General features: G+C 40.9%; 1 protein-coding gene across 10 annotated transcripts in view; it reads right to left on the minus strand.

Moving 5' to 3' along the window:
• The window catches only part of fat1a (FAT atypical cadherin 1a), a 79420-nt gene that overhangs the window by 11158 nt on the left and 44203 nt on the right, over positions 1–24059 (minus strand). For all 10 annotated transcript variants that reach the window (XR_006377065.1, XR_006377064.1, XM_044188241.1 and 7 more), the window contains 12 exons: positions 18506–18781; positions 18001–18211; positions 13284–17357; positions 12448–12644; positions 12160–12313; positions 10847–11080; positions 6710–7096; positions 5308–5522; positions 4054–4191; positions 3717–3860; positions 1688–1885; positions 368–964 (listed from right to left, as the gene is read on the minus strand). Coding sequence is in view for 8 of the 10 variants with exons in the window: in XM_044188241.1 (XP_044044176.1) it covers positions 368–964; positions 1688–1885; positions 3717–3860; positions 4054–4191; positions 5308–5522; positions 6710–7096; positions 10847–11080; positions 12160–12313; positions 12448–12644; positions 13284–17357; positions 18001–18211; positions 18506–18781 (6825 nt within the window). In the remaining 2 variants the exon portion in view is untranslated. The remainder of the gene's footprint in view (positions 1–367; positions 965–1687; positions 1886–3716; positions 3861–4053; positions 4192–5307; positions 5523–6709; positions 7097–10846; positions 11081–12159; positions 12314–12447; positions 12645–13283; positions 17358–18000; positions 18212–18505; positions 18782–24059) is intronic.

The raw sequence follows: 24059 nt of genomic DNA on the forward strand, positions 1-24059 counted from the left end.
ACTACACTCTTAATCTGTTAGTCAAAAACATAAAGAAGATTAATCAAAAAAGAAAATAATATTTGTTTGCAGCCCTAAAAAGAATTATAAAGACAAATTAATTTGTAATTGTAAAATGTTCCGCTTTCCCCTTTTTTATCATCATTGCAAACCAAATATATTTGGGTTTTGGACTGTTGGTCGGACAAAATAAGTTATCTGAAGACATCACCTTTTCACAAAGACTAAACAGTCGACTGATGATCTTTAGTTGCAGCTCAAAACATAAAATCAAACTCTGTGGCCTCAACAACAAAATTTGTTGTTTGGCACCGTCAGCTACAAATGAACATCTAGAAACATAAAATGTAATTATGGCTTCTCTTACCTCCTGAGATTGGTAGGGGCTGCCAGATCTCTCTAGAGTCAAAAGCACATCCAGATCTCCTTGCTCTGAAGGCTGCAGGCTCACTAACTGGACTTCACTCCTCCTAACACCAGCGATGTTTCTCAGTGCCCGCTGGAAGTTGCGCCAGTAGTCCCCGATAAACTCCTCGGGGGCAATATTTGCAAAGCGCACTGCAATAGAGTTGTCCAGAGCCTGACGAGCTGCTTGCCTAACGTGCACGGTGACATCAGCAGCTGTGGTGAAGCGTCCGTCAGTCACCGTCACATTGAGTGGGTAGTGACCCACATCGAGTGGCCGTAGGGCGATAACTTTACCATCTGAGGCGGAAACTGAGAACAAGGCACCGCTCTCATCTGAGGATGAGGAAGAAGAGGAGGCGAGGCTGTAGGTGAGAGTGTCATAGATGTCCTGGTCAGTGGCATGGATCTTGCCCAGGACGCCTCCGGGGTATTCATCGCTGGCGGTGGTCACAAAGATGTCTAGTGGAAGAATCGCAGGAGGGTAGACACTCTCCTCGATTATGCGTACGCTGATGAAGGCGGTGGAAAAGAGCTGAGGTTTGCCACTGTCTGACACCTAAACATGAGAAATGACAAGAAGACACATGCATGAGTTGCACTGTAAGTTTTTATCTGCAAGCATTTTTTTTCCAACAGCAGAGGGCAACCAAGCTCTTTCACTGATTTTCCCTAAGTTGACAGCATCTACATACTGTAGGTGCATTGGATATTAAAGCCAACAACTACACCTACAAATCATGCAGTTTAACATTCACACTTTCACACGAATGGTCATCAGTTCTGCAAGAAAAAAACAGCTATGACTCAAATCTGAGTGTGCATCTTGTGTGTAACAAGACATCACACTTACATTTCATATCCCATCTGCCCACTTGTTTTTTTCCTGTTCTATCCTCTAAGGTGACACATCGACACCCAGCAACACACGTGATCACGGCAACTCAAAGCAAATATCTTTTATTGATGATTGTCCTGTGAGATGCACTCTGATGCAGCAGCTATAATGTATGCTTATTTCAGTTCACCATCTTATATACAGTTGTTTGCGAGGTGAAAAGCTTTATTTAGAAAATATTTAAAAAGGTTTAAAAGATGGAGACGCAGAGACAAATGTCGACTAGTTGGGGAAAAAGAGAGTAAGAGAGCAATGAGTGAGCGTGACAAGAGAAAAGGTACAAAGAGGGAAAAGAGGGAAGACAAATAGATCAGGTTGCTGTGGCTTGACGGTTAAATCAATACAACCTCTCAACTCTGCTTTCTCCTCGGTGCTGTGACTCACCTGTGCTTGAAGTAGGTAGTATTCTTTACTTTTCCTATTCAGCGCCCCCACGGCCACTAGAGCTCCCTGCTGATTGATGTGGAAAGCATCGCCCTCGTTCCCATCCACGACAGCAAAGGTGAAAGGTGGGCCGTTGTGGGAAGCGTCCCGATCGGTTACGGTGAGTTGAAGAACACTTGTGCCTTTTGGTCGATTCTCCTGTGGGATACAAGAGAGGCATGTTAAATATTTGTGGTGAGAGGAGGTGGTTCTCCTGATGCTCTTCAGTTCTATGATGTTTGACAATGTAATGTTTTTCAAAAGATATGCACCCACAGAATTGCTGATGTGGGAGAAAACGCAACGCTGACTGAACGGACATTTTTTCCAGCTGAAAAAGGAAAAATCGAAGCTCTCTTATTTATTTGAACTCAATAACACTGATCGCCAATCACTTTAGCCAGCTGTCTTTTTAAATTAAACCTGCAATATGCTGATTGTTGGGGGCAGCGGAGACACATTCTGAACACAACATTGACATTGCCTTACTATCATCACCTTTTAAGTTGATATGGTGAAGTTGTTTGCAAACATTTGCCTGTTTACACATCTAGCAGTTATGGAGCAACATTAGCATTCGTTTGGAGTCTTGAGTCTGCCCACCTGATGAATGTAAGTCCAATATTCACTCTCTTTTAGCTCATTTTTTGGTCTCCACCAACTCCTGAGGGAAATATCTCTTTAGTAGTTTAATGCTTCACTATCTAGCTGCTAACTTTGTCTGTAGTAGAACTGTACACTACTACAAGTAGTGAACAGTGGGTTTTTGGTGCTTTTTGGCAGAAAACAGCTGCCTACTACAGCCGAAAATGACTTTATGAGAATGGTGGGAGTGAACCAAAACAGTAAAGTTGCGGGCCAGAAAACCAAAACAGTGAGCCGAAAGACAGGCAATAATTATCTGTGAGTTTGTCACTATAAGCGACACCTTTCACATCACACAAAGTCATTTAATCCATTTCTGATATAAAAATACTGATTATAGCTGCTTTAAAGATTTGGGCAGAAGTTACGGATGACTTCATCTTCTACTGATATTAATTAGTAATCTGGTGCTGGCATTTGTCAGTTGTCCTTGTCTAACAGCTGGTCCACAATGTTGTGGTTAGGCTTCTGATGAGTTCCAGTAAAAGGCAACATGTCAGTTTCACAGTTAAGGCTTTTCTCTTTTGTGTCCCTGAATGGGCTTCAGATCTGTCCCTTCTGTTGACTCTTTCAAGTCCCAACTCAAAACTCACTTTTATTCTCTAGTGTTGACAAAAACTCTTGATATTCCTGGTGGTGTGTACAGTATGTGCCCTGTGTTTTTGTGTGTGTTCTGTTTTAGTGTGATTTTGGGCTTCACTTTGATCAAGGCTCCATAGTGAGTAAAATAAAGCCAGTTAGGATTTTTTCAGAGGCAAAACAATGTTTCATCCTGAAGTGCTTGAGCTGTGTTCAATGTGCATATTGCCTCCTCACAGTATCTCTTAAATTGTTTTTTCAGTTTTCTAAACAGACAGGAAAACTGGAAACAAATCATCTTCCCCTCTACCTTTGGATTCATTATTTTCCAATTTTCCAAACTGGAATACAGGTGCATCTCATTTCAGTCTTCTCTTTCTTACACATTTTCCCTTTCCTCCAGTCAACCATCCACTATCAGCTTAGTATCTTGCACATTCACACTCTTTATCACTCCTGCCTTACAGTCCTGCTCGTCCATCCCTCATCTGCATTCTTATACTTAAGATGCAGCCTCTGTCTTTCATTTCCCCCACCCTCCTTCTTTCTCCCCTGTCCTTAACGCTGTTCTTGCTCCGTCCTCCTACTTGCTTCTTGACATTCTAGTCGCACAGCCTCCCATTATTTCTCCCTGCTAATCCCTCTCTCTGTGTCCACTGCAATCCCCCCTACACCTCCCCCTCTCTTTCTCCGTTTCCATATACCTCATTCTCATCTTCTCCAACTCTAATCAGCCATCTACACTGACCCCTTTCGCCCCTTTCACCTGGATGATGAGGCTGTAGTTGGCCTGGGAGAAAAGTGGCGGGTTGTCGTTGACGTCTGAGATGTCAATGTTGATCATGGCGCTGCTAGAAAGTGGTGGCACCCCGTTGTCTGAGGCTACCACCATCAGAGTGTACCCTGAAGTCTGAGAAAAAGAGAGAGAGAATTACCATACAGGCAAAGCTGCTTTTGTAAGCAAGAATGCAACGAAGATCAGTAAACAAGCTTCCTATTAGGCCTGACATGACTCTGATTGGATTCTGCATATAGTGCAATTAGTTCCTCAGTGGATTAATCTCTATGTGTGCAGTCAGCATTGTATCTGCAGTTTCTCTTACTCTCTCTCTGTCCAGCTGGCGAGCAACTTTCAGCTCTCCTCTGATCGGATCAATGGTGAAGGGGCTGCCTTGGTTACCATCCACGATGGAGTACCGCACGTGATCGTAAGAAGGCCCATCAAAATCCTCAGCCATCACCTTTGAATCAATCACACAATCAAAACAATGATCAATCAACAATCAATGAAGATGGCTTCAAGTATTTGCATAAGTGTTAAAGGCCCTAAAAACCTATTTTCTCAATTAGCTTCTTACTATGATCGATGGGGTCCAATATGAACACACAATTAATATATACATATATATAAGTTTAGAAGAAATCTGGTTATTTCACAGGAGTGATTTCTACATGTGTGCTTCTGCCTGTGCCCTAGTTTAAAGTGGGTGGGTGATTTGGAAAAAATCTGAGGTCATATAATTTTATGCACCAATCAGGATTTAGCAACATTTGAATTAAAATCTGATGACTGTTGGTGGATTGTTGAAAACCACACCCACAGATTTCTGATGAAGCAAATGAACCAGGTTTCTGAGTGTTAAACTCTTAAGAAATAATAACTAAGGATGTTTTTTTTTTTACTGAATTATTACTGAATCATTAATTGTTTATTTATCAATATTTATTGTTAGAGAGAAATATGTTGGATTTGAAATAAAGTTCTCAGGGGCTTTAAAGCATGATTCTAAAGCTGAAACTGGCAGGTATTAAAATCTATCTTTCTGATGGATAATTTATATTCAGGTACATTAGACACAGATAAATGGTCATAAGCCATAAGAGGTCTTTTATGAGTGGAGGGACAAGAGGTGGGCAGTGGAGGTAGACAGGAATACGTGGAATGAAAATTTAACATGCAAAAGATAGAAAATACCTTATCTTGGATAGGGGCTTAATGAGTCAAATGCCTTTATTCTAAACTGTTTGAGCACGTGTGTCAGATAATGCACGAGAACAGGGGTGCAGTGAGCATGAAGAGCATTGGCCCTAATTTAGCTGTGCCACCAGATGGTGATTTGCCACAGGTGCAGATATGTGATAGTGTATGCAGTGAGTAATGGGTATAGAGGAGAAAGGCGGTGAGGGAGTTAATGAACGACTGAGTGAGAAGGTGAACGAACTGACAGATTTAGCTGAAGTGAGATGAAAAATGTCTTTCACCTACATGCACTTTTATAGTAATTATGGGCTATTGCCCCACAACAAGCACCTACTGAATGTAAACATGTCCCTAAAGATAGTCTGTATATTCTTACCGCCATCACAGTCTTTCCCAGCTCAGTGTCCTCACTGACGACGGCTGTGTAGACGTCCTGGCTGAAGGCAGGTCTGTTGTCATTGACATCAGTCAGGTTGATGTTCACAGTGGCCATGTCGCTGAGCGGTGGTGAGCCACCATCTGTAGCCTCTATGGTTATGTAGTATTCATGGGAGACCTCGTAGTCCAACGGCTCAATCACAAAGATGTCGCCTGAGGACAGAGAAACAGCAGAAGTCAGAGAGGTAGGGAGAGCTGGTGTCATGTTACAAGAATTCCCACTTCAATACCAATATAGTATCTACATATAAAAAAACCCACAGTGCACCACAAAAAAGCACAAATCAATGTGATGACAACCACTGTGCTTCTTTTTTTATGTATTGTATTTGCAGCATGTTTTTGCAGAGGGGTAACCCACTGTTAGTCATTCCTTTTTTGCTCCTGTCCTAATGTTTGTCAACTGGTTTATAACTCTACATGCAAACATTTTCAGCTGAAATTCAAAAGTTATGCTTGGCTCAGCTGCTTTAACTTGCACTGCTGCTTACAGCTAGACAACAGAATAACTTGTTTTCTTTGGTGTCCCGTTGCAGCCATGCAGCTAGCCAATCACAGTCCAGCTTGAAACAAAACAGTGTGTTGTTTTTGAAATTCAGTGATGGTTGAACATGGTTTGCAATTAGTTTTATTTGCAAATGTTTTTTCATTTGTAAAAATTCACACAGGATAGGTGTTTGGGATTGCTTAATGATTCTGCAATATTTTGGTTATTTGTACCCATGGCAAGTTAGCATGATGCCATCATGATGTTAAGACAGGAATGCAGACTATGTAGACTCAACAACAATTGAATGGTATGGGCGATGAGGCTCTTGATGTTTAACTTTGTTAACAAAAGAATCTGTGGTGTGTATCCTTGAAGCCTAACAAACCTGATAAATGTATTTCCTTCCTCATAAAACAGTTTGCAAAAAGACGATTTATAAAAACAGTTGTGCATAGTTTGCTTGCTAGCAGTCTTCTTCTTCACTGCCTTTGTTGGCGCATTGTTATACTTCTTTGCGTGCTACCAATACCAACTGTTGATCAATGGAATAGTGGGAAACCTGGGCAGGAATGTGCTTCCTCATGTGCATACACAATATAAACAAAATATGGACCCACTTGTATAAAAATTGCTCCACAGTACTACTAGTGGTCAAAAACTCCACAGGGTAACTTTAACCCACGTGGTGACAGTAAAATTTTAATCTAATTTTGTAAAATGATGAAGTTTTTTTCAGAATTCAATATCAAATATAATTGGATTAGAACTTTTGCTAAACCACCAATAGGGAGAAAGCTGAGAACACAGTCAAATCTAAGCTATATTCTATCTATTTCATGCTACCACATACCAGTGCGCGGGTCCACGCTGAACATGCCATGCTCATTCCCACTGATGATGCTGTAAGAGATCTCTCCATTAGCCTCCGTGTCCCGGCTTGCTGCCTGTACTCTGAGCACCTGTGTGCCCACCACTACGTCCTCAGACACGGTAGCCGTGTATTCACGGTGCTCAAACACTGGTGGATTGTCGTTGATGTCCAGGACGGAGATCACCACCTGGCACAGCGAGGAGAGACGTGGGGAGCCCTGGTCACTGGCACGGGCCTTCAGTTCATATACCGACTGCACCTCGCGGTCCAGGGGACGCTCCAGGCTTATTACACCAGTGTGCTCGTCAATTGAGAAAAATCCATCAACAGAATCGACCAATGAGTAGAGGATGTCACTGTTAAGACCTGGAATGACAGACATTCAAAGGACAATTCAGTTTTTTTGCAACGTGAATCTTATTTTTCTAGTTTTCAATCATTCCTGTTCGTTATGATGTGATACCTCTCAGTTTACAACCTCTCAGATTGTCTGTCTGCTCTTGTTGCCTGCCCTACTACCCACATCTCAGCAATTAAGCTTGTGAGTAAAATGTTATCCTCACCAATAATATTGACAGCCACATCAACAGAAATACTCCTTTAAGTACTGGGCGTAAACAGGCATATTGATTCTTATATTGATGTATTGATTCTTGAATGATTAAAATCGTCACCTTCTATTCTCGTCCCAAAACATCCATCTTTCACACAACCTCTGATAAACAGGAGCTGTAAACGTCTAATCCATGCCATCCTCATAACTCATGTCCTCCCACTAGCAAGACGCTCCCAGCAACAAGACAGAGACGGATCACAATAATAATCATAATGCCTTTCTGCAGGTGGACCCATTTGGAATATGCTATTATATTCCCATTTATCAGGTAAGTGCCCCCATCCTCCGTGGATCTCATTATCGTGCTGGAGAGACTACCATGGGGAGTCCTGCTTATATGGTTTCCCATCACTTTTATCTGGTCTGATCCTTGAGACAATTGCTTAATGGTGGTTAAGTGAATTGTACTTCATCTCAATTGGCTATATTTCCTCATACACATATGATTTTATGCTCATCTCAGTTCCATGGCTGGATGTTTAATATCAAATGATTAGCCAATTGATAGAAAATTAATATGCAACGTCTTTGTCATATTCGATAGTAAACTGAATATCTTTGGGTTTTAGACTGGTGGTTGAATAAAACAAGAAATTTGAATACATTACCTGTAGAAAATTATAATGGGCATTTTTTGCTATTTTCTAAAATTTTACAATTTTACAACAAAACAATTAAGCGATTAATCAAGAAAATAATCAGCAGAATAATTGATACAAATAATTCGTTAGTTGCAACCCTATATAAACAACAATGTTGTACAGCACCTTTATTCATGTAAAACTCTGTAATGTATTGCTAAAAGCAAACACGCTGCACACTGATCTTTAAAGCAACACAGACAGATTTCATTTTGAGGAGAGCTGGTACTTTAAGACATCTTTCTCTACAGTATTGGAGGCAAGATTGTCAAGAACTTGTATGAATCTGGCGCAATGATTCCACAATGGAGCAACATGAGAAATCGAATGGAGAAAATAACGGCAACGCAGCACAGAGGGCAAAGAGAGACACTCAGATCCAGGCAGAGTGATAAAGGACAAATCAGAATCAGTGAAGGAATGTGTACTGCATAACTTTAGTTTATCAAAGATCAAGGGCACCAGCTTGGGTCTGTTTGTCTGGTTCATAACCATTCCACACTGATAAGTGCTGCCTTTTAGATATTGTAACAGCAGTCTGCAAGGAGCAGCAATGTGGGTAAGTATCAAACATCTTCAAGCCAAATGGGCAGGCGGATCATAGAGGCTATGGCGCACAGCAGCCAATGCCAAGAATGAGTCCTCGCAGAGATATGCAGAGTCAAATATTGATGGAGGATAAAGCAATTCTTTTCTCTTAGGAGGAGGGTTACATTAAGCTTCACATTTTGATGGTTGGCTGCAAAGACAGTTGACTGAAGCCTGAGTGAACTGGGTCAAAGCTACAACGCCTATTTTTCTTGTACACTCTACATGCTGCTTGGGACTTGCCAGTTGTGCTTCAAGCTTGCACCAATCAAAAAATACTAGACTGACACAAAAAAAGAACCCTCAATGTGTGCGATATCCACACGTGTGAGAGAAATACTAATCAAATCCCCTTATGCTTTCACTCAGTGTACCTCTAAATAATTATTGCCCCTGGCTAAACTGCAGGGAGCACCTTTTTTTCTCCACCCCTCCTTCAAGTGCCCTTATCCTTGATATTCAAGATTTGAGGCAAATTTGTGCCAGAAAAGCCTCAGGGAAGAAATGTGTTAATACCAGCGCTTTCCTTTCACCATCTAAAGTTTCTCTCTGAGGGACCCAATTCTAGCATCCCTTTCATTCTGTCAAGCTGTCAGTCCACCCAAAACAAGGGAGTGAAACAGGGAAATAGGAAGAGAGGACGTCAATTCTCTGACAGTAAACAGGCTGAAATGGTCCTTCAAGCTACAATGTCCTGCTCCACTAAACTAAAGGTGTAATCTGGAATGGCAGGGTCCAATAGCTTCCTGGATAAAGTCTCAAGGAGCTTAAATGACTGTTTAACTACATGGTTTAAGTTCTCAGTCTTAGCCACATGTGAGCCTCTCAGTGGGTTGGTAATGCTTGCTGAAAGGTGAAGACGCCGCAGATAAATATGGGGCCCTGTGGCTTTGTACCAGGCAAATGGAAAATTGCAATCAGCCCTTTTGAGAATTCAGCTTGAAGAGAGAAGAATTTCATTAGAGTGTAATGGAGCTTTTAATTTGAGAGGTTGATCATTCATGAAATTCAACATTTGTTATCCCTCCTTCTTGCCATTTAGTGTAGTGTGTGGTTGCATAAAGGAAAGATAATAACCTGTTCATTGTGAGTCAGCATTTAGCCAAGATGCATATGCATATTGTATAGCATGATGCTAAAAACCTTTTAAAGGTATATTCTTGAATCACAAATGCTTTCTTTTTATTGTGACCTTGAGTAATGCTTTTGTTTGCCATTAATTGCATTTTACGCATTAGGTACAGCCATTTTTCAGCTTATTGCCTCACAATTAACTTTCTATGGCATCAACAAGAGCTCTGAAATGTTCATTTAAAACATAGTTTTAATATTACTGAAAGTAAGTAAGTAAAGTACTGAAAAGATATTTAAAAAGGAAGTCTTCAGGTAAAAAGCCATTTTAATGCTCACAAGGTAACAATTTGCTATTTCTAGCTCCATATTTGATGACTGATGATTACTAATCAGATTAGTTAGTATTACCAGTGAGAATTTATATCATTGTGAAAACATTATCTTTTAAATTGCACACGTCTTTGTATACACTTTGTACAACCTAATATAATTTAGGCAATAATGGGCAATATAGGGGTTTGACATCTTGTATGAGACTTTAAAATAAGGGATTTCTTTTCAAACTAAATCTTTAACATTTAATTTATAAATGTAAAAATTAAAATTATGAATCATTAATTAAAATTATTGATTTCAAAATCTGAATCTTTTGATTAATTGACTAATCCCCTCCCTCGAACTGCGATAGTCGAATCATGGCTTAGCAACTGTGACAGCAGTGTGCACAGGGCTGTAGTAAATCGATACTCAGCATTTAAAGGGTGGTGTCTTTTTTTTTTTTTTTTACTTTCCAAAACTAAATTCAGGATGCTGGCTTTTTGCCTAGGACATATTTATGCAGATTTAAGACCCTTTTCACGGGGTTCTCGTTTTAAAACAGGTCAGCCGGAGACATTAAAAAGTCAGTCTGAATCATTACAAAGTCAGTCAGAGACAGTGCTTTAAACCAACTCATGAAGCTAATGTTAGCTTAACTAGCTAGCTAACTACAGCTGGTAAGGTGTCATTTTAGGCAGCAGAATGGACAGTTGCTGGCTAGAAATGAGAAGCCTGCTTTTGTTTATCACTGTCAGGAATTTTTAGTGGTAAAGTTTTTGCCAAAATGGCTGAAACAGAAAGCAAAGCAAAAGCAGTACAGCTGTCTGATTCTTTAACCAATTATTTGCTGATGGTCAAAAATTTTGCCTGAGGACTCACCAGTATCGATATCGTTTGCCAGCAGTTTTGCCACATATGTGCCCATCTCTGTATTCTCGAAGACTGTAATGGTGTAGGGGTCGGATGAGAACTGTGGCGGGTTGTCGTTGACGTCTTCCACAGTGATGTGGATGTCAGCCTCGCAGTACCGCCCTCCTCCGTCCACCGCCCGCACTTTGAACCTGTGCTCGTCTTGCACCTCTCGGTCCAGGGGCTGTAAGGTCTTCAACTCCCCTGAAGGTGAGACAGAACTATTTTGACCAAAATATACAAACACAAAGACACACACTCTTTGGAGAGTAGAAGGGTGTCATTTGCTATTTAAAGAACAACATAAAACCAATCAATTTACATACAATACCTGTAAGACATTAATCAAGGGATTGAGTTTATGTATAAGAGGACAAACCATGTATACTCTAAAGCACTGTATCCCCCTTGTCTACTGTCTACTAACCAAATGAAAAGCATCCAAACAACTAACAGCTTTCAAGACAGAGAAGAGGGGAATAAATAAGTAATTGAAGCCCAAGAGGAGGGAGAAAATGGCAAAGAGAGCAGGCTGATGAAGGAACCCCTCAGAGTTGGCAGCTAATAGCAGCCTGGAAGTGTCCTGGGATGTGAGGCAGCCAACATTACCACAACCTCTCTGGAAAACTCCAGAGCCTCTTGGTGGTCCTCATCTGCAATAATCCTACTTGTCTGTACTGCAAAAAATAAAATAAAATAACATACCCTCTCCATAACAGTAGCACTGCTGCTGGAAACTCAATATCAAGGGTTGCCAAAAGACAACTGGATGGTATTGTTACCTTATTGTCTGCATTGGTGTCAGTCTGGCTGAATTTTGTCATTACTTAGGGATTCTATGCAGCAGCAGATGTGTTGTATAGCTGTTTAAATCCATTGGCTTAGTTTGTTTTGTCCTTTCATGCTTTTACTTAGCATTTATTTTAAAATCAGGTTGGTGGTAATTAACTGACAGTTATAACTGATAGTTTTTCTTTGTTGTTTTTTTCAACAAAAAAAGCACCCAGATGGCAAGTCTGATTTAGAGGGTCTCTCAGAAGAAATTATTTGAAGACAAGAAGTATAGCAGTCATAAATTCAATTTAAGTGTGCAACTCTGTATTTTAGTGCTACTGTGGGTCTTTCAGTTGCACCGCAGGTAAATGTTCATGAATAAGTAAATAACAACTGGGCACAAGAAAACATGTTTGCCTTCTCCATTTCTGATAATAGTTCACACACATACAGGAAGACAAATAAAAAAAAGCATTTGCATCCATTCCTGTTAACACACAGATACACACCTGTATCAGAGTCAATGATGAACAATTCAGATCCAACTCCCTGGAGTTCATAAGAGATTTGGGCGTTTGAGCGGATGTCAGCATCTATGGCAGAGATCTGCAAGATGAGCCTGCTGGCAGGGGAGTCCTCTGGGACACTCTCACTGTATAGGGACTGAGGGACAGATGGAGTAAGAGGAAGATGGAAGATGGGAAGAAATTAAAGTGAATACCAGGAAGAAAAAGGGTACAACAAACTGAAATTAAGTGCTGAAATTACAACAAAGTCGAGAAAAAAATGGACTTTACCTTTTCGCATACAGGGCTGTTGTCATTGGCATCCAGCACCTTGACCTCCACAACGGCTTTGGCAGTGAAGATGCCATCACTGGCAGTAATGTTAAGTAGATAATTGTCCTTCTCTTCACGGTCCAAGGGCTTTCTGACAGAGACCTTCCATTCATTCTGAATGTGTTCAATGGCAAATTGGCCAAGTGGATCCCCTCCTGTTTGGTGTTAAAAAGAAATATACCACTTCAGAATGATCAACAACTCAGAAGCAGGAAGCAGCCTGAGTCATTAAAAAGAAACAAGGATAAGGATCTGTCCTGAATTTTAAACTACATTCCACTAAATATCAATTAATATTTACTGAAATCATCTTTTAAGTATTCATCACTACTTCACAAAGCAAATCCTTACTTTTAAATCAAATATGTTTGGTACACAAGCAATCCTGCACACCAAGAAACAACAGAAAATGTACATGAACTAATGATAGTACTGGTTTTTGATTCCTCTTGATATTTCCAGACTTGGCATTGTTATTCACACTTGCTAATTAGCACCAAAGGAAGTATTTTTCCCCACTCTATTTCATAGCATTATTCAGATAATTATACATTTTTGTATTCTGATGACCTAAATAGTTGCCTTGAGCTTCAGCAGATTAGGCAATAACTCAGACTCCTAACAGATAATAGGACTGTGTAATGTTTCAAAGATGAGATATTATCAACATATTAAGTGGCATAAACGGATAATCCCCCCTAAGCTCTGTTTATGAAAAACTATTACACAAAGGAGTAGGAAGTAAACTCTCTGGGCTTACTAATTATCTGTTTCACAAAATAATAAATGCCCACCTGTGATGAAGTAGTTCACTTGTTTATTGATGTCCTCAGAATCATCATCTGTGGTGCTGAGGATAGCAATCACCCCACTGGGAGGAGGGTCATCTTCACTGACTGTGCCTTTGTAGATCTCTGCAGTGAAGCGGGGTGGGTTGTCATTCACATCAGCAACTGTTACCTCCACTCTGGTGCCAGTAACGTGTTGTACTTTGTCGCCTTGGTCTGTGGCTAGGACAGCGATTGTGTATTTGTTCATCTTTTCGCGGTCTAGCTCTTTTAAGGTGGTCACCCATCCTGTTTCACTATTAACAGCAAACAGCTCAGAGATCTCCTGCGAGTTCTGCTTGGGGTCGAGGCTGTAAACAACATGGCCATTGGTTCCAGAGTCTTGGTCGGTGGCTTTGACTTGGATCACTTGAGTTCCACTTGGAAGGTTTTCCACAATGACAGCCACATAAGGGTCAGACTCAAAGACAGGTCTGTTGTCATTAAGATCTTTCACTTGGATGTTTACATTTACAGATGCCACTATCTCATAGTTCTCATGTTTGGTTTGGGAAAGCAAAGTGAGTTGGTACCATTTGGTTGTCTCATGGTCAAGGCTTTTCTGAAGCTTCAAGGCTCCACTGTCTCTGTCTACAACAAACACCTCATCTTCATTGCTCTCGGGAGTGTTGCCCTTCACAAGGCTGTAAACGACTGGTTTCTCACTCTCAGCCTGAATTACATCGATCTCTGTGCCAATGGGAAGGTCTTCAGCAATTGTATAGCGGTAATGTGGTTCAGTGAATTTGGGAATTGGTGTCTCTGGTGCAACAATCCTAATGTAAACCTGTACAACAGAATGTTTAGGTGGATTCCCAGTATCCTTCGCCCTTACAAAGAATGCATAGAGCTCATTTTCAAGTCCAATGAGACTCTCTTTGGTTACAATGACTCCAGAGGTTGGGTGGATTTCAAAGTTCTCCTCCACGTTTTCAACATCTGCTTCAATTGTGTACTCAATGTCAGCATTGCTTCCCTCATCCATGTCTGAAGCAGCAATTTTAACAACAGAGGTTCCCCTTGGGACATCTGATGCAATAGTGGCTTTGTAGTCAGCTGCCCTGAATTGTGGGGCGTTGTCATTTACATCTGTGAGAATGACATTGACTATACAAAAGCCTACTTTTCCACCGCCGTCTTTAGCTATGAGAGAAATAGGAATAACCTTCTCAACGGTATTCTCACGATCAAGGCTCTCTAGAGTGAAAATCTCTCCCTTTTCATTGACAGAGAACTTGTCTTTTGCAAAGTCATTGACAATCTGGTATGTTATTTGCCCATAAATGCCTTCGTCATCATCTGTCGCCTTTGCTTCAGCTACCAAGGTACCAACAGGTGAGTTTTCAACAAGCTCTACGACATAGTCCACCCGAGAGAAGGTGGGCTTGTGGAAGTTGGCTCCAATAACTGTTACCATGACAAGGGCTGAGCTTCTGAATACACCGTCTGATACGGATATATTGAGGTTGTAAAAGGGCTGCATATGTGGCCTACGGTGGTTGGAAATGACAATGGCGCCTGTGTGTTTGTCAATGGAAAAGTTCAGATCCTCATTACTGGATATAATGGAGAACTCCAAGTTATCAGAGTCTGAGCTATCAGCATCAGATGCCTGGACTTGTGTGATGAAGTGTCCACGTGGGGCCAATTCGCTAACAGTAGTTTTGTAAGTGTGCTCTGTAAATATTGGAGCGTTGTCATTCAGGTCGGTAACGTCTATCGTCACAATGACATCACCAGAGAGGGCTGGAACTCCTCCGTCCACAACACGGACTCTCAACTTGTGCTGCTGGATCTCCTCATGATCAAGAACTTGAGCTGTAGAGATTATTCCTGTGTCACGGTCAATGCTGAAATAATCTGAACTCTTCCCCTTTTCCTCAACCAACTGAAAGAATAGTTCTTGGTTATTACCAGTATCAGAATCTTTGGCATCAACTTGCAAAACGGATGTACCAATGACAGCAGCCTCTGAAATATTGGCATAGTAGGCCTTTGACAGGAACATAGGGGTGTTGTCATTTACATCTTCCAGTATAATATCAACAAACACTTCAGAGTGTGCTCCAGTCAGAGAGTCTGTGGCTCTTACATTTAATTTATAGGCAGGATGTGTCTCAAAGTCCAGAGGCTGAATCACATGAATTACACCTGTGTTGAAATCAATTGAGAACTGTCTGAACGGATCTCCCTCAGAGATGGTGTACACAATACGAGGGCCTTCAGAATCATTGGCCTGTACATGAAGCACAGGTGTGTGTAACTGAATGTTTTCAGGGATTTCAATGCTGTAAAAAGGCTTCTCAAACACAGGCATTGCTTTGTTCACCACTGTTATTGGCACTTCTACTTCTGCTGAGAGTGCTGGCTCTCCATTATCCTTTGCCATAACAACAATGACAAAGTCTGTGTTAAGTGACTCCTTCTGAAATTTCTTTTTGAGGGAGATTTCACCAGAGGGGCTAATTTGAAAGTGTTCCTGGTGTTCCTTCAGGAGATAATGTATATCTGCATTCAGGCCCATGTCTTTGTCCACTGCTGTGACTTGTCGGATGATCTGGCCTTCCTCTGCGTCCATCTGGACCAGGGCATGATAGGGAAGGTTCACAAACATAGGTTTGTTGTCATTCATATCTTCCACTGTCACAGTTACTAGAACATGAGCCCCATCTTCAGATTTGTCCTCTCTGGTGACCTCAACAACTATATCAAATGTGTCCTGTGCCTCGCGATCGAATGGAATCCCAGTGGTTGAGATTACTCCAGATGTGCGGCTGATTTCAAACCTGCTGTCTGGGTTCAAAATTTTGTAAAACAAAGGCTCGTTCACCTGGTTCCCAACAGCAGCAATGACTGCTAGTGTTTTCTTCTCAGAAGAATTTTCTTGGATGTAGGCTTTGTAGGACTCCCTGGTGAACTTCAGCTTACTCTCCTTGTTTTCCTTTACATTTATCTTTACTGTAGCAACAGTGGCAAATCTACCGTCGGAAACCCTCACCTTTAATTCATATCTGCTCCTGAGTTGTGTGACATTCTGAATAGAGATTATGCCTGTGATTGGATCTATTTTAAATTTATCACCAATATTTCCCTCAGAGATAGAGAAGAGAAGTTTGGAGTTAGGCCCAGAGTCTGAGTCTGTAGCGTTGACCTTAATGACTTCCACTCCTTTGTATGTTGGCACTATGACGGTTGTCTCGTACAGTTCTTGGCTAAAAACTGGAGAACAGTCATTAACATCAATTACTTCAATGGTCACGTTGGCCGCTGTCTCTGCAAACAGGCGTGGCATTCCTAGATCATGGACCTGGACTGTGAAGCGGAAAACACTCCTCTGTTCATAATCCAAAGCTGTTGTGATTCTGATGGCTCCGGTGCTTGAGTCAATGGCAAAATAGTTATGTGCAAAAGGTTCGACAATTTGATAGATGAGCATGGCATTCTGGTCGCAATCAGCATCAGAGGCACGGATGACAAAGGGAGTGTTTTCATGGGTCAGAACAACACTGTTGACAGGAGCCGACTCGCTGATTACTCCTTTGAATTCCCTCTGGAGAAAGATTGGAGCATTGTCATTTTCATCCTTTAGATGAATCAGAAGTGTCGTGTTGCTGGCAAGTCCAGCCATGTTGGTGCCCTGTATGATGAGCTTGTATTGAGATATGATCTCATAATCTAAAGCTTTCTGGGTCACAACCACTCCTGAGTTTGGGTTTATATCAAATGCATTGTTGATATTGCCACCTTTTATTTGATAGAAAACAGACGACTGGCTAACAGTTGTGACCAAGCTCACAAAACTTCCTGGATGGGCTGATTCACTGACTTCTGCAGAGAACTCCTTTTCAGTGAATCTGGGGGCTGCATTGTCAGAAACTGTTACCACAATGTGTACGGTGGCTGTAGCTGACAGTGGAGATATTCCGTTATTAGATGCTTTAACGGTGAGTTCAAACATGGTCTTGCTGCTACGATCAAGCTCTTTGGCTACTGTAATTGTCCCAAGAACAGGGTCAATGGCAAATGCATTCGCAACATTTCCTGTAAGAAAGAGAAGACAAAAGAATAATATATTTCTGTGGCTGTACTAGAAATGTTTTTCATTCTGACCTGTGATATGTGCCTGGCAATTAATGCAAAACATACATGGTAAAAAAACAAAAACCTAATTTTTCTAGCTGTTGTTCCAGGAAGATGTGATTGATAAGCATTTGTAATGTCAATGTTTTCCCCCTTCAACATTAGATAGTCAGAAATGCTAATGTCCTTTCCAAGCCAGTCACCTTAAGTCCTCAGTTTGACTCAAAACAAAGCAAGCTACAATTCAATTACACTAAGTTATCTCAGAATATTTCGAATATGCATGTATTCTAACAAAAAGCTAGTATCCGCATGTTTCTTGTTGTCATATAACAGCTCATTGTAGGAGAAAACCATCGTAGGAAATTCTGAGGGGGGATCTGCCCATCTCCCAAGTATTTGGAGATCCTCTAGACAGAGTCTTCAATATTCTCCTACTCTTTGTAAAGTATTCCATTCATGATCACGATCCAGTGGGCAGCAGGACTCATGGATGACTCATACATTTTTACGAGCTGATTTCATTTGCATTATTTTACAAAGAAAGCTTTCTGCAGTGAGAAAAAAACCTAGGGAAATTGTGGCACAACAGAGTGGCATTTACCTGATTCGATGCTGTAGACAACCTCTGCGTTATCGCCCTTGTCTTTGTCAAGAGCTGTGACTTGGAGCACAGCCGAGCCTACGGCTGCGGATTCAAACACACGGCCAGAGTATGGTGTGCCTATAAACCAGGGTGCATTGTCATTGGTGTCACCTACATTGACAATAACACGCACAAGGTTCCTCTTTACTGGGATGTCCTGGTCTCGAACCTAGAGAAGAGAAATTTAGAAAGAGACAGACAGACAGAAGAGGGAAGATGAACAACAGTGATAGACAAGAGTGTGACAGCCCTCAAGGGATAATTAATTCCTGAATAATAACTAAAACAGCAAACTATTCATATTTTGAAAAGCATAGAAACAAACAGGCTTATCTTAATTTTATGGATGTTTAATTTTCCAATGAAGCAAACAATTCTAAAATAAACTCCATTAAACCATATGTAGGAACTTCTCATAATTTATCAAACTATGGGTAAATAGTCAGTGTTCACTGATTCATACCATGACGGTGAGGATGTGGCGATGCATAGTCTCATGATCCAGTCGCTCAGCGGTGTACAGAATGCCTGTTCCTGGGTCTAGTCGGAACTTCCTTAGGCTGAAGGGATCAGTACTGCTCAGGAGTGTAAAGGTCAGTTTATTCTTCTCGTCTCTGTCCACAGCGCTGATCTGCAGGACCTCAGTCCCTGCTGGTTTGTCTTCAGGGACATCCACCTCATACCACTTCTGAGAGAACTGTGGCCGGTGGTTGTTGGTATCAATGACACGGATAAGCACCTATAGGGGGGAAATTAATTGTTGAGATTATTAGTTAATTTAAAAAATTATTTTGATGCTATTATCTGAGCTTTTTCTAATTTTGTCATTGTGTAATAAGGAAATAATCCAAAATAATTCCAGTTACTGTCGAACATTTATTTGATAAAAAGCATGAAGAGGGCAATTCTAAAGCAGTGGGCCCCAACCTGGGTTAGGTGTCTGTAAGGGTTAGGGAGTGTGAATAAACTTAATGCTTTTAAACAGCATAGCGATTAACAAATAATACATGTTCCAGTAAATTACTAAAAAAAATTTGAGAAAATAGTTAACTATAGTATATGCTGCAAAAAAATAGTTCAGTATACACAAATAGTTAAAGATGTGTTAACGTTCCTCTTTATTTTTACTTTCAGCCTCTCCTCCCTACATCTACACTCACACACACACACACACTATAAACTTTTCAAATCCTTCTCCCACACTCGTCAGTAATAAACAACGCAGTGTAGCTATAGACCAGATCAATACATATTATGGCAAAAGCAATATTTTAAAAGAATGGCCACTTGATGCAGCTAACAGTGAAAACAAGAAATCAATGCTGAATAACCACAATGCATCTAAATGAACTCTGAGCGACGTACAGAAGCAGGTGATTAAATTGAGATTACACATGTGATAAACCATATGACAGTGAGCTGTCAACTGTGGAAAGTGAAAAGGGATATTAATAATATACATGTCTAAAAGTAATATAACTTTTAGGATGGTTAAACATGTTTTAGTGTTACTGTTTTGCAGATTAAATATTTTGCTAATGTATTCACAAACAACTGTTCAGACTCAAATCCATGACTCTAATTTCTACACATATGTGCTTCTTGCTTAGGACAGCGAAAAGTGCAGTCACTGTGTTTTTTTCCCCCACACACAACAAAGACAACATCCCCAAACTGTAAAATTCCACTGGGAGCATGTTTTATCAACACCAGCCATTCGTCTATTGGACTTCCGACAGAGGATTATGGAGAGCTGCTGGAATGCCATCTCTGCTTCCCAGACCAGTGAGGGGCTTCTACCGTTGCCAAACATGGGGAACAAAGGGATCAGCCCAGATTAGACACCTGCATACCAAACACAAGGGGGTGATGTCCCGTAAGGAAACAGGCGAAGCCGAGCTGTTTGGTGCAGGAACAGTGAAGGGGACTATAGTCACAAAAGCTCTGACCAGTTGACAGCTCACTAGCTGACCAGGACTTGTCAGATCTCTGGTCAACCCAACTGCCCACTGTTGTTTTTTGTCATAATTCTGTTTGTTGAGCACTATGAGCCTATATCAGAGACAAATATAGACTCAACCTGACAGTACTGATAACATTTACAATCTGCTGTGTGCTGTGATGTTGGCAATGCTGCTGAGGCTCACAGATGTCATCTTGCAGGGGGAGTGTTGGGCTGCATGCTGTCTGTCAGTGCTGTAAACTGGCTGTTTGCCACAAGTCATGTGTCATGAGCGACCCATGTCCCACTGCTAATCAGGATGTGTAATGTTAAATAAATACATCAGACATTAACCCTGAAAAAGTGTATAAAACTGGGCCTCTCGTGCATGTTGCATGTGCACTCTCAGCAGGCTGACAATCTATCTCATTCCAAGCCTGTCTTCTCATGTCATGCCAGACATCATATAGCACCAGATCCCCGATGTCTCACAATCCACCTTTTACACACACAGATGCACACGCATGCACCCACACACACAGGCTCATAAAATAAGCACTTCCACGCATACATCCACACAAAGAGGCTATCCAATGTGTCTCAATCTGGCCAGCGTCAGATAACACGTCGTGTGAATAGTGAGTAAGGTGTTGAGAGCTGATAGTGCTGTCAAGGCACAGAAAGGAATGTAACCTGGTCAGTAGTACCCCTCCACCCCCCCATGCACACAAACTTGCCTTTCCCTTTGCAAGGAGGCTCTACCATACTTCAAAGGAACTTTGCCCCCAAACATCACAAAGCAGCATGATACAGCCTGACTGCTGCAGAAATGCTGGTGTAGAAGAAAACTCTGTAGTCTTTGTATATGGCTTCCTCTGAGAATGCTGGAGAGGAACAAGACTGGGACTGAGACACGGACGTGACAGATGCGATACTAAAGAAAAAAGTGCTGTGAGGGTGAGATGAGAGTAAGAAAGAGAAGTGACAGTGAAAAACCAAAGAAATCTAACGGAAATGGTCAAATTTAGAAAACACAGGTTGTGGGTGGGAATGAATGAAAGACACAAACAAAAGATATGGCTAAGAATAATATGCAAAATAAGAAAAATCCAGTAGAAAAAGTGCCCTAGATACAATAGTCAGCTTTGATACTGAAGGCAAGAAAACATTTAAGTATGAGTGAAGGTGAACCTTCGAGTGAGACATAAAGAGAGTCTTTGTAATGGGGACTGAGAAAACATGAGAAACAGGAGACCAGGAACAGATTGTGAGCAGAACAGCTTGAGGTACTTCTGCACGGCCAAAGGAGGATGTCATATAGCTGGAGATGGGGGAAGGGAGGCTGGGCTGCATGCCGAGGCTGCCTTGTTGGCGCAGCGCCTGGCTATGAGGTGCCCAAGCTAGAATGTGGCACCCCTTGTCTACATCAGCTGATCCTTCAGAGACGCCTTCATAGAACTACAATGGTCAAATGGAAAGCACACAATAGAAAGGCAGACTGTTTCACACTGACCTCCCACAGACCATGAGCTTCATACTGATACCCCCACTGGAGTCGGAGGAAGGTTGGATTTAATATTATTTTCAATTTTCTGCTAATAGTTTGTCACTGTCATTTAAAAATAAAATAGACATCCAAAAACAAAAGTGTGCTTAAGAGACCACAAAGAAAACAGAGCCTTCGGAATAACGAAACACTTTTTGTCTTGTATCCAGAACAGGACAAGTGGGAGCTTTCATTGTGCTCATTGTCCTCCTGTCCAATGCACAGGAGTGGAAGCCCCCCTGCCAGGTGGCAGGTTCTGGGCAAAGGCAGGGCACTGGCACCAAGCACTCGAACATGTTCCCAAAACAGGATTAACACAGCCCACTACCCACAGAAATCCAGCGCTCTTGTTTGCGCTTTATTTTATCCAAAGAGAATAATCATCATCCCTGCATGCCTGGCCAATAAATGTGGAGCTTTTTGAAAAACGAAGAGGAAGAAAATCAGAAGGAAAGACAAAGACGGCTAGAGGGAGAGAGAGAACAAAAAGGAGGAAAAAAACATTCCAAGGAGAGAGAAAATAGGGCAGCCCGTCTGGCAGCACAGCTTCCACATGACTTTGATTTGAGGAATAGATAAGTCCAACTTTGAGCTTTCACGAGGTGCACTGCATGTGTGTTATCGGTTAGATCTAATTTGCAGTGAAATTCTGTATGACTTTTTTAAAGGTAAACATTAAACTGTCAGCAAAGAAAACAAATTCATACTATATAAACAATTAATGACTCTTTTGCATATGATTTCCTATTGAAATTCTCTCTTCCTGGATTCATTTTATGTTGCAAGCACATAGATGGAGAAAATTGATTACTCAGCATCAGCCTTTTATGTAGTAATTAACAGATTATAATATTTCTTCAAGTGTTCTATAGTTATTCCTAATACTGTACAATCAGGTGGATTAACTAAGGGGCTAATATTACTTGCCTGCCTTGAAAAGGCAATGAGTAAACCTACCTCTAGAGGTAAATTAATACATTTCAGTGTGGTTTGACACAAATTTTTAGCCTTAGCCCTATTGGTTACTCACTGTTACAAAAACATGCAAATCCCAGCAAGAGGTGCATTTACAGTTTCTGTTAAGCCCCCCGCTAACAGAGCAAATACCGTCAATGCTGAACAATGTTATCGGATAAACAAGTTAGTAGCCAAAACACTCAGATGGCCTTCCTGAAACATGAAGCACTCAGTATAATGTATCCTCAGGACATTTAAGACTTTCCCAAAAATATGTGCAAGTCAACCTACTGGTACTATTTGTAATATATCAAATATGCAGATAATAGGAAGGCTAGATACTACACTTAATATGGTTCTGGACATTTGGTTCTTTCTCATTTAAATTCTGATCTTCAAACTGATGGAAGCATATATGCCAACACAAGTTTTTTCCCAATAAACTTCTACTTTCAGGGATGTATTTATTTCTAACCTACAAAATTTGGGTAATTACTACTGTCTCTGCTAATACTCTATGCCGCTTTCGGTCACCTATTTGGCTCCGAGCATATGAGCTCGCAGCTGGCCTAAATCACAAAGTGTGGTTTATGGAGCACACAAATTGAGTAAATCCATTCAGAAAACAGAAAACAGCTGACCTACAGAAAACAGCTGACCTACAGCGGCCAGCTGGGTATACATGACTGTATCATACACACTAGCAATGCAATCTGCAAGAGATCAGTCACGGCTCTAATAATATGTACAAAAATATGCACATTCAAAATTTGCAGGCAGTGAGAAAGAGTGCACTGTTGCAGGCAACAAGCTTCATTTGATATACTGTACAAGTGATTATTCTTTGACCCGGTGTGGTTTGACACTGATGGTACAACTGAGCTGTGATGGCTTGTAGAGATGGAGTTCATAAAGCTGATCATTAAGCAGTAAAGTAAAACTTTCCATTACACTATCAGATCACACTTGGAAAACTTAAGGTAGTGTGAAATGCTGTAAGTTCTGAAGACAGATTATTATCAGGAAATCCTCTGCCAAAGTTACCAAATTTAAATACACAAAAGACTGATGAGCTACAAGTTTTCTAAAATGTTTTAACTCCACACTCCAAACTATGCTCAAGCATTGAAAAGAAATATATGCACATGTCAAGTAGTCTTGATGTTTTGGCGTAGATACAATTTCATGACATCACCATTACATTTGACACCATTTCATTGCTTTTCTATGGAGTACAAACTTTTCTGTGTGAAGTAGGCCTAAACAAAATAAAACAGAAGTAAGATTCGATGTCCATTAGGTAACCCTGTATTTTTACATGAACAATTAAATAATTCCCTGTAATGTGAAAGGGTTACTAGTACAACCGTTCCCACTGAGAATTAGACCTTTTGAATAGGTTAACCTTTGAAAATGATTAATTTGACTTAAAATGTCACTGCATGCAGTATTGCTGAGAGGCTTTTAAATACGAGTCTGTTGCCAGGGCTTATAAGTGCTTTATGGGGAGAGAAAATCATGGCTGACAAAATAGTCACTCTGTGACTGTTTTTAAGGTTCTGCACTAAACTA

The sequence above is a fragment of the Siniperca chuatsi genome, linkage group LG3 (assembly GCF_020085105.1).
Source record: "Siniperca chuatsi isolate FFG_IHB_CAS linkage group LG3, ASM2008510v1, whole genome shotgun sequence".
In the NCBI taxonomy this organism is placed as follows: Eukaryota; Metazoa; Chordata; class Actinopteri; order Centrarchiformes; family Sinipercidae; genus Siniperca; species Siniperca chuatsi.